At 58.3% G+C, this 10818-nt stretch overlaps 4 protein-coding genes across 4 annotated transcripts; all 4 read left to right on the forward strand.

Moving 5' to 3' along the window:
* Positions 1 to 1195: 1195 nt before the first annotated feature.
* LDBPK_363960 (basic transcription factor 3a, putative) lies at positions 1196 to 1507 on the forward strand (the record flags this gene model as incomplete). The annotated part of the gene is made up of 1 exon (XM_003865462.1): positions 1196 to 1507. One exon carries the CDS (start codon positions 1196 to 1198, stop codon positions 1505 to 1507), a length of 312 nt encoding a protein of 103 aa, XP_003865510.1.
* Positions 1508 to 3256: 1749 nt separating this feature from the next.
* Positions 3257 to 4207, forward strand: LDBPK_363970 (hypothetical protein, conserved; the record flags this gene model as incomplete). The annotated part of the gene is made up of 1 exon (XM_003865463.1): positions 3257 to 4207. One exon carries the CDS (start codon positions 3257 to 3259, stop codon positions 4205 to 4207), a length of 951 nt encoding a protein of 316 aa, XP_003865511.1.
* Positions 4208 to 6570: 2363 nt separating this feature from the next.
* On the forward strand, positions 6571 to 9474 carry LDBPK_363980 (hypothetical protein, conserved; the record flags this gene model as incomplete). Its single annotated transcript, XM_003865464.1, has 1 exon — positions 6571 to 9474. The coding sequence occupies one exon, from the start codon at positions 6571 to 6573 to the stop codon at positions 9472 to 9474; it is 2904 nt and encodes a 967-aa protein (XP_003865512.1).
* A 1059-nt stretch (positions 9475 to 10533) lies between these two features.
* LDBPK_363990 (aminomethyltransferase, mitochondrial precursor, putative) lies at positions 10534 to 10818 on the forward strand (the record flags this gene model as incomplete). The annotated part of the gene is made up of 1 exon (XM_003865465.1): positions 10534 to 10818. A coding segment is annotated over one exon (285 nt), but the record flags the coding sequence as incomplete, so codon positions are not given.

Genomic DNA, 10818 nt, shown 5'->3' on the forward strand with positions numbered 1-10818 from the left:
CCAGCGAGTCGCTCACAGACAAGATCGTGGAGCTACGCTCGACCGTGAAGTTCCAGCTAAAGAAGGTGCTGTGCCTCGGCACCTGCGTCGGCCACATGGAGATGAGCGAGGAGCAGCTCCGCCAGAACGTCACGATGGCGATCAACTTCCTCGTGTCGCTGCTGAAGAAGAACTGGCAGAACCTGAAGTCGGCGTACATCAAGTCGACGATGGGCAAGCCGCAGCGCATCTACTAGGCACTTTCGATGCTCTCTCTTCCCTTCACTAGGATGCTTGTGTCTTGTGTGCGTGTGTGTTTCAGGGGGTGGGGGCTTCTTCTGCGAACCGCGTATGCCCATGCTTGTGTGATGGCGGCTGGTACCACCACCGTTGCTGTCTCACGCGCGCGCACTCTCCCCTTCGCCACCGTCGCAGGCGCACGACTCGCACAGCCTTTGTTCTGATTTCCTTCTTTTTGTTCTCATTTCCTCGATTTCCATTCAACCCCCCAAAGAAAGACGAACATGCACAAAAAAACAAAAGGGGAGAGCCCGACGGACCCTGTGGAGCAGCGACGGGCAAGCGCCGCTGATCCGTAAGACTGGTGGAAAGTGAAAAGAGACTCGCGGGAGAAAACGGGGGAGAGTGAAGTCGTGAGTGTCCCCGCTTCTCTTCCGTCCCCTTCTCCTCTTCTCAGGCTCTCTCCCTCCTGCGTGCGCGATTCCGTTTCAACGGCAAAGCGCTTCCTCCCCGTTCTCTGCGTGTTGGGGGGATCGGCAGTCGGCACGCCGCCACATTCCAGCACCCCCGAGTTTGTGTATCCGCGCATGAGTTGCGGCGGCGGGGCCGGTGTCGGGTGGGGTGGGCACAATTCACTGGAGGGCTCGGAAGGGGTAAGCGTGCACCCAAAACAGAGCGTGCCAAGCACGTGTGCCGGCGCCTGCTTTTCACATGCTCTCCTTCTCATCCCACTTTTGCCCCTCCGCCCCTTGCTACTGCACCCTCACACGCCCCATGCCAAACACTCATGCACATCGGCGCCACACTCGCTTCTCCTGCACCAATGTTACTCGCCGTTCTCTTATGTTTTCATTCCTTGGCTGGCTATCCCTCACCCCCCCCCCAATTCCCCACCACCACCACGCACGTCTCTTCGCTACCGGAACGAGGAAGCAACTCACGACTGTCTTCGTAGCTTCAATCAACGCACTACAAAATGCCGATTACGCAGGAACAACTGAAGCGCCGCGCCGAGATGGTGCGCACCGGTGGCAAGGGCTCCATGCGCCGCACCACCAAGGCCCACCACAAGAGCACTGGCGATGACAAGAAGGTTCAGGTCACCCTCCGCCGCCTGGGCGTCACCCCCTTCAGCGATATCGACGAGGCCGTGTTCTACCGCCAGGACGGCAGCGCCTACTACTTCTCCAAGCCGAAGGTGCAGGCCTCCATGCAGACGCAGTGCTTCGTGGTGTCGGGTGACTACGATGTAAAGTCCGCCGATGAGGTGGATGCCAAGAAGGACTAAGTTGCCAAGGCTTCTCTACGCCGCTCAGCTTCTCAGACACTGCTGTGAGCCCTCTCTTCTCTCCCCTCCACAAGCCGCCGCTGACCTCTCCCGCTGCCGCACCCTTGCTTCCTTCAAGAGGCGAAGGACAGTCGAGAGGGTTGGTGGGTGGAGAAGATGAGCCGCCACACAGCTGGTGGGAAAGGGTGAGCAAAGATAAAGACGGGAGGAGGCAGACAGACCGCGCGTCTGTTCTTCTCGCTACACCTGTTGTTTCGACCCTCCCCGCCTCACTCTCTGCCCCTCTTCTCTTCACGTTGTGACGTGCGAACCTTTTCTTTCGTTCTTTTCTCGTCGCTCATTTACCTCAACACAAATGAATCAGCACAACAACAACGCGCACACACACGCGCACGCATGCACAAGGACGCGCTTTTTTTTGGGGGGGGGGGGCGACAGTGGTTGCCGTCATGGATTGCAGCAGCAGCAAGACTTGCGCATTGAGACTCCCTAGTTTTCTAGCGACTCCCCCCTGAAAGCTGCTTGTGCTCCTTCCCTCTCTCTAATTACGAGCGTGCGAAGTGGCTGTGCGGCTCTGAGCGGATTTACGGGACCGCGGAGTTTGGATAGGGGGTTAGGGTAGGTGGAACCGCTGCAGCAGGCGAGGCCTTGCATCTCTCTGTTCTCCTTATCCGCTTTTTTCTTTCCTCTCACGCATGGCGGGTGTGCGGTGACGTCGTTGATGGTGTCTTTGGCCGCTGACGAGTTGAAGATACACTCACACGCATACGCGAGTGCGAGAGAGAAGCAGGGGAAGCAGAGAGGACGACAGTGCTGTTTCTGTTTGTGCCATGGCGGCTTTTCTCCCTTCCTTTCCCCATCCCCTAAGTCACACACACACACACACACATGCGTGCGAATCCAATGAATGCTCGCTCTCACTGTTACCGCTTCCTCAATGCTCTTCTTCCTTACCTCTCCGTTGCTCCCTTCCCCTTCGCTCATAAATCCGCGTTACGGCTTTACCAATCACACGGCACCACAAACCTATCAAAACTTCCAGTTTTTCTCCTCCCTGCATTCCACGCATTGCCGTGTTTCCGTTCTCCCTCAGGCATTCCGCGCCTCCGGTGTGTTTTCGATATCTACCGCTCTTTTCTCTCACCCTCTCTTAGGGTGCAGCCGGTTTGTCGCTTCTTCGTGTGTCTCCTCTCGCTCTCTCTCGGCGTGCCATTCGACTTTTATACGTACATAAATTTTTCCCGCTGGTGCTTCAGCAGCAGGAAAGGAACGCGCGACCGAGTCAGGCCAACGCGAAGGATCCCTTCCCCAACACAGAAAAAAAGAAGGGCATCACGCGCTTGCAGCTCCCCCTCTCTCTACCTCTTTCGTTTCTCCAGCTTTGTGGACTCTTGTGTGTTGCTGTTCTGTCTCCCTGTGCGACGTACACCACCCAGCCCATCTGAGGAAACACAGGAGTCGCTCACGCGCACGCGCACAAGAAGGAGGCTTAAGGCAATTATAGCGCCGTGAACGGCGCCTGTGAGCGAACAAGAGGAGATAGATTTCCTTCCGAGTGTAGTCTCGTCTTAGTGTCTTTCATCGCGTGCGCGCGCTCTCTCATATCTGCTGCCTACAATTTTTTTTTTTAGGCTGTATTGCGTTTCTCGTTGCCGCGGCGCTCGCGTTCGAACGCCCCGTCTGACTTCAGTCTTTTTTTTTTTGACTCGTCTTTGCATTTTGTGCGGGTCTTGCGGAGCAAACATCAAAATGGACGCCATCAAGACGTACACGTACAAGTCCGGGGCCGTCTACGAGGGCACCTTCGACGGCAACATGCGCTCCGGCCGCGGACACTGGACCCACCCGCAGGGAGAGAGGTACGAGGGTGAGTACAAGGACAACAAGCAGAACGGTCTCGGCGTCTACATCTTCTCCGAGACAGGCAAGAAATACCTCGGCAACTGGGAGGCTGGGCAGATGAACGGTGTGGGCCTGTACTTCTTCAACCGCGACTGCACCGCTTACTACTTCGGCAACTACACCAAGGACAAGAAGGATGGCGATGGTCACTACATGTACGAGACTGGCGTTATGACGACGCAGAAGTGGAACATGGGTGCGCTGCTGCAGGAGGAGGAGACGCAGCCGTCGGAGATCGTGGAGTGCGCGGTGAAGATAAAGGAGTTGATGGACGCTGTGCGCGCGGTGGCGCCAAAGGAGTTGGGCGAGATGCCGCCACCGTCGGAGGTGCGCACTTTTCAATTCCCGTCCGGCGCCACGTACACGGGTCAGTATTTTGGCACCAAGAAACACGGTCGTGGCTATTGGCTGCACCCGGAGGGCGATAGCTACGAGGGTCAGTTCGATAACAACCACCACAGCGGCTGGGGCGTCTATGTGATCGGCCGCAGTGGCAAGAAATACGTGGGCCACTGGCGCAACGGCAAGATGAACGGTATCGGCGTGTACTTCTTCAACCCGCAGGAGACAGAGTACTACGTAGGCCTGTACCGCGACGATGTGAAGAACGGCCGTGGCATGTACCACTTCGCGGAGAGCGGCGCTAGCATGGTCCAGATGTGGGAGAACGGCGTGCTGCGACAGGAGATGGAGGCCGACGAGGCCACTGGGAAGGCGTACGAGGCGGCTATTCGAAAGATCGTAGAGGTTGTGAAGCCGTACGCGCCAAACTACGAACCGGTGACGTTCGGGTCCTGATACTATGTCCTTCAAAGGTGTGCTAGCGGAGACAATTGGAGAGAAAGCCCGAAGAGAAGAGCAGGAGGAGAGAGATAGCAGGCGAGGAGACTTCTATTTTTCCTTCTTCCTTCTTGCATCCACAAGGCGCACCGCAGCAGAGCTGGCGATTCCTCCTCTGCATCTCTTCTTTTGTGCCCCCTCCCCCTCCCCCTTGATGTGCTCTCGTGTGGATCGCCGGCATCGAAATCGGATTTACCGTTGCGTAAGCTGCCTCGGTGCATCTTTGCCCCTCCCTTCCCTCCTTCACTCCGCCTTCGTCTTTCCTGGAGGCATCGCACTGCGGCATAGCGGAAGGGCGCCTCTGTGTGCGCATAAAACTCCAACAAAGGGCGTAGGCGCCTTCTCTCTCTCTCTGTGGGTGCGTCTGCGTTTCTCGGCTATTCGGTGCTCTCGTATGCATGTGGTGGCAGGGAGTCGCAGGTGTACGTGAGCATGTTGGGGTAGATGTGTGCCTCTTGATGGGAGGCGTGTGCGCGTGTGTGCGCCACCAGGGGTGTATGTGTGGTTTTCTCCTTCTCTTTTTTCGGGCTGCATGCCTTGCAGATTTCCGTTCCGTCTTCTTCCGTGAGGGTGCGCATGAATCGTTGTCTACACATTCAAGAGACAGCTCATGTTTCTCCCCTTCCTCATCTAGTGGCGCGCGCTCGGGCTGAAGAGCAGAAACGAGCGCCACCAAGAGCAAAGAGCGTGTCGGCGTGTGTGTGGGCGAGCACTTTTTTTTGTCGAAGTCTTTGCTTTTGGCTCACATAAATCAGCGCCTGTGTGCAGTACCCAGCGTTGTGCGAACTACGACAAGAAAGACCTTCAGAGAGAGACGAGTGTTGTTGCAGGTGGGCGTTCCTCTCGATCTTTATGACAGCAGAGCATCTCTTCGATAGGGCGTATAAAGGACAGGCAGTGATGCAAATAGCAAGCAACAACAACAACGACGGGAACTTCACAAGAGCCCGCGAGACACCAAGTATGCCCGCGCTGCAGGGACGCAGAGAGCTCGTAAAGGAGTGGAGAAGGGGTACCGTTTGCATAACGCGCGGAGTTAGAGGTGAGGCGACGTGCGCGATGACGCTCGATGCAGCGGCGTTCGTTGTGTAGACACTGTCGCCTGTGCGGTATCGCGGGCAAAAGCGCGAAAGGTGGTCTGTGGGGCCCTGCTGTCTTCTCCGGATGAAGGAGCACTCTCTCACGCTTCCTCGGTGCGACGGCGCCGGTACTGCTGCGACGCCGAGGCTGTGGTACCCGTTCTCCGGACGTCGTGAAGCCTTCTCGCTCGTCTCCTCGTTTCTTGTCCTGCTCGGTCTCTTGTTTCCTCCATGCACATGCTCTTGCGCACCCGCGCACACCGCCGCACAGCTGCCTGTGCTCTGTGAGCCGATATGGAAGCATATATGCATACATATGTACTGCGTGCTGTGCGTATCTTCCGCACCCGCCTCGTTGCCTCATTGCTTTCTCTCCCTCCGGCTCTTTTTTATTTGTCCTTCCCTCTCAACTTAGTCTCCCTGCTCCCGCTACGCCCCTCATCATTTTTCGCATGGGCGTGCGCTGAACTTTCCTCTTGGTCACGCACGTGCAAGTCATTAGCGTTGCAGCGTCTGCTATCAAACCTCATAGATCAGCGTGGCGCGACACCCATGCTTTGACTGCAGTGCTGCGTTTCTCTGTCTTCGCTCCTGCGTGTTCTCAGCGCGCTGCGGGTGTACGTCTATTATTGCATGTTTTCCCCTTCCCTTAGATCCGCATCCGCTTCCCATTCAGCAATCGTGTGTTTGCTTGGAGTGCCACGTCTCTTCGGTCTGTGGCGCGCACAATCGTCTCCGTGCCGGCTCTCTGCTTCAGAGCTGGGCCAGGCACGTGTTGCTTGTCTGCACCTTGGCTTAGCTGCGCCCAACGCACGCACACCGACATACACTCACGCCGGGACTCCTCACTCCTTTTCCCTTTCTCGTCCTCGACAGCCACGCGGAGGCGGAAGGAAAGGCGAGTGAGAGACGGTGGACAACCCCCCTCCCCCCAACAAAAAAAAACGAAGGCGGATAGAATGACACCATAGAAGCGAGAAAAAGAAAGGCGAACAAGCACCAGGCGACGACCACCACCCAGCCGACAAGAGTATTGCCAAGCGACGGTCGCGTCCGGGCTCTGGTGTAGGTGGAGTCGACTGCATAGCGGTCTCATCAGACTCTCTTTCCGCTCCGTTTTCTTCGCAGCGCGCACGCGCACTGTGTGCTGGGTAGTGACACGACGGGCGGCATCCGCTCCTCTCTCCCTGATTGCCATTTTCGATCCACCAACTCCGTTCTCCGTAATAATCACTTTATCTTATGCGTGTAATGAGCGAATCCATCTTGCTCGGCAAAGCAGAGTTGCTCGCCTGGGCCGCCAGCGTCACTGGCATCTCTCCCTGCGACAAGTACGGCGACTTGAAGGATGGGCTCATCTACCTCGCCTTGACACGGCAGCTTTTCCCTGGTGAGATCGACAACGCTATTGTGCGCCTACAGCGGCGCGGTACCCGTGATGCTGCCAAGAACTGGTCTCTGCTCACCAGTTGCCTTCGGCGCCATGGGATCCCGACCCACTTGTGCAGTCAACAGGCTGTTGAGCGCGGACACACACGGTACTGCTTCAACCTGCTGGTTCTCTTTTACTTCCTAGTGCGCTTAGCCCGAGGCCATCAGTTCGCCGTGGACTTTGCACAGCCGGTAGATCCTCAGCTAGCTGCTTTTCTGCAGTCCCCCGAAAGCGTGCTCGCCGTGGAGCGCAGAGTGGACATGGGCTTCAGCGAGTGCAGCAGCAGCAATGTGGGTGTGTCCGCCATAGACGAAGAGGAGGCGGGTGGGCAAGCGGACTCTGGTGCCCCGCGCAGCGTTACCCGTTTGTCATCCCCTCCATCAGTTGCCACAGCGCCCACGACGGCAACGCCGGCGGTGCCGCTGAGACTGCCTCTCCGCTCTACCGCTTTATCAGCTGACACCTCTTCAAATCATGTCGCCCCACCGCTGCGGTGGATGTGGGCACACGAGCAGAGCTCGGCACGCGCTTTCCAGGATGCCGGTGCTTGGCGCGCACCCAGCAGGTGTAACAATAGGGGCACGGAATATTCTAAGCACTCGCCACGCGGGGCTTGCGACTCGACGTTAGTCCATGGCGCGGCACGCGCACCTGCAACTTCTGGCGGCGAGCTCGTCGCGGCAACGCTGCCGCCTCCATCCTCTCTCTTGCGCCCCTCTCCATCAACTGCGTGCGCTCCTCACCTTTACACGCAGAACCAGCTGCTAAGGGAGGAACTGGAGCACGTCAAGGCAGTCAGCCAGCTGCTTCTAACGCAGCAGCGCGGGTCGGAGGCGGCGGTCGAGATGCGCGCGTCTGCCACTCTGCACAATCAGCTAGCAAAGGCAGAGCTCGACCATCTACACGCCATTCGACAGTTGGAGGTGACACTGACAGCGGCGTCAGTGCACGATGGCGGCGCCAACGCTGCACCGTCGCCGCAACAATGGGCAGCACTTGCGCATCGAGCGGAGGCTGCAGAGGCCACTGCGGTTCAGTTGTATCGCGAATATCACGAAAGCCAGCAAGTGTACGACTCCACGCTGCAGCAGCTTCGTCAGGTGTTCTGCTCCATCGCGGATATTGCGGCAGCGACTCTCTCGTCAATGCCATCCAACTCCGACAGCGCAGATGCTGCCGCGTACGAGGAGACCGTGACAGCTGCGATGATGGCGCAACTCACCGGCGTGCCCGCTATGCGAAAGGATGCATTTTGTGCACAGATGCGCGCGCTGCTACTGACGTTGAGCAGCCTACGTAGCACAAATGCACGTCTTCAGATGGATGCAGCATCGGTGTCGCCCTATCGTGACTCCGGCGATGCGACAAGAGATTGCGCGTCGAGCTTCAGCGCCTTGCACGCATCTTCTTCTCTCCCGCTCGAGCGAGAGAGTCTCAAGATGGCGTGCGCAGAGGCCCGCAACGCCTGTCACGGTGCGAACCCGGTCGTGCAGCGCGCCTTGCAACGCCTCACGCGTCTTGTCGACATCCTCAGCAGTGCCCTTGACGCGGCGCGCCAGGACCGAGATAGGTGGGAGCGGCGGTGCCGGCGCGCGGAAACCGCTACCGCCCAAGCCGATGCAGCCTCACAGGGAGCGCGTGCAGAGGGTGAGGCGCAGTGGCAGCAGGACTTGGTAGCGCACACTGTAGCCTCTAGCACCTGCATAGACGAGCTTTCTCGGTTGTCCCGGGAGCGTTGTGTGCGGGCAGCGCAAGCCCATCAGGAGAGCCAAAGTCTCTGCAGTCAGGTACAGGAGGTACTTGCAATGGTGTTCTCCACAGCTGGCACCCACGAAGTGCAGTGGGCAAGCGATGAGCTGGTCGCATTGCTAGGCGCGTACGCCAGAGAACGAGCATCAAATCCAGCCATGGAAGAAGCACTTGCCGAGCAAGCAGAAACCATAGCCGCGTTGCGGGCAGATCTTCGGCGGCAGCGGGAGGCGCGGGAGCGAGCAGAGGCGCAGTTGAGCGATGGCGAGCGACGAAGACAGGTGCTGGAGCGCAAGGGTGCCGCACGACAGGCCCAGCTTCGCAGCGCCACCGAGAAGCTCGGAACGCAGAGGAATGACTCTCAAGCGCACGCAGCGACGCTGCACCGTGCGCTGCTGGAAGAGACCTCCACTACTTCATCGACCGCACTCGCTAGTACACCGCTCGCAAAGCCCTCTGCGGCTGCCACACGTGGCACACAAGAGCACATTGCAGCCAGTGGCGCGGCACCGTTGACAGAGGCTTCTCGCCACGCAGAGAGCACGCCGTACCGCAGTACAGCTCATTCGCTGTACTCTTCACCTCACCTGACCGGCGCCTTACGCTCCCCCGCTACGCCCGATGACGACATGGACAATGCCGAGGAGCGCCGTCTAATCGATCACCACCACCGCTTTCAGAGCGGCTTGCACAAGCAACACGCCTCGCCGTTGCCTTCTCCGTTAGCCTCGGCCTCGTTGCCTTCCTCTAGAGCCACCACTGCAGAGGCTGATGTACCGAGGGCGCTATCGACGGAGCGGGTCGCTGCGAGGGCCGGCCTAGCTGCGCCGACTGCTTCGCCGGCCAGAAGCACGCGGTCATCGACGGATCACCCCGCAGCTGCCTCGGCCCCGCCACTCTTGCTGTCAGCGGCGGAGCTTGAGCGGCGGAAGCAAGCGATTTTGCGCAAGTACGACGCTGCATAACTCTGCGGAGAAGCGGAAGAAGAGGTTTTGAAAGAAGAGGGAATCGACTGCGGTTGCACGCTCCCGATTTTTCAAGCAGCCAGTTGAGGGCGGTGCATGCGAATACACCAGCGCACGCCCACTCAGCGACACACACACACACACACAAACATGCACATGTGTACATTCATACACACCGACACGGAGGTGAAAAACTCAATGCCGTCGTGCTCGGTATGATGGTGCGCGATCTCCCCTGCCTCTCCATCCCTCCCCCTCCCTGCCTCCACAGCTCACATCGCACCCGAACAAGCGCACAAGAGCTGAAGGAAACGAGACATGGAGAGGCAGCAAAGCGAAAACGAAAAGCGTGGCCCACCTGCTCTTCGCCGTGGGGGCCACACAGACGCACTTCACAGCACACTGCCGTGAACGGATATCGATTAGCAACATAGCAGAAGAGGAAGCCACAGGAAAAGGCGACCATACTGAAGGAGCGCGTGCACAACTACCGCATCATGCTTTCCTCCCTCTTCCTGATTTCAACGTCTGCATCGCCGCCTGGTGGAAGTCGGGCTGCGGATGTGCTTCACTCTTCATTCCTTCCGCCTCGCACCTTTGCTCTTGTGCATGCTGTTTTTTTTTCCATGTTGTTCTTCCCCCTCTCTGCCTCCATTATCCATCCACTCCCGTGTTTTGTGTGCGTATGCGTCGGGGTGTCTTGACTTGCACGGCTGCATCTTAGCTGTGTCGATGCCATCGGTTTCCATTTCTTTCTCCTACTCGCTTTCTTGCGGTTGCACATCGGTCAATGTCATCTACCGCTACCTGCATTTCTCTTTCGCCTTGTCTCTACCAATATCTCTTTTCCGCCGCCACCACCACCACCACGCTTAGCTGCCCCGCCTCTTCACTTGCGGTTTCCCTCTCCTTTCACGGAACCACTTACCCTTACGCCCCTACCTCCCACAAGGTACCACGCCTGATCTCTCTGCCGCTGCCTCGCAGGCTCCTCTTTTTCTTTCCACGTCGCCACCGCTACCGCCTAGCGTCCTCCTCAAGATAGATTACCCCGCAGCCATGAGCGCCTCCCTCAAGAAGACGGCACTCCACAGCTTCCATCTCGCTCAGCAAGCGAAGATGGATGCATTCGCGGGCTATCACATGCCCATTTCCTATGGCAGGTTTGGTGTGCTGAAGGAGCACTTGTACACTCGCCAGGTCGCCGGCATATTTGACGTATCGCACATGGGTCAGTATGAGGTTCGCGGCGCGGACCGTGAGAAGTTCATGGAGCACGTCACCCCGGTGGACCTCCAGCGCACCCGGGCCGGACAAGGGGCGCTGACTATGCTGACGAACGCG

The sequence above is a fragment of the Leishmania donovani genome, chromosome 36 (genome assembly GCF_000227135.1).
Source record: "Leishmania donovani BPK282A1 complete genome, chromosome 36".
Lineage (NCBI taxonomy): Eukaryota > Euglenozoa > Kinetoplastea > Trypanosomatida > Trypanosomatidae > Leishmania > Leishmania donovani.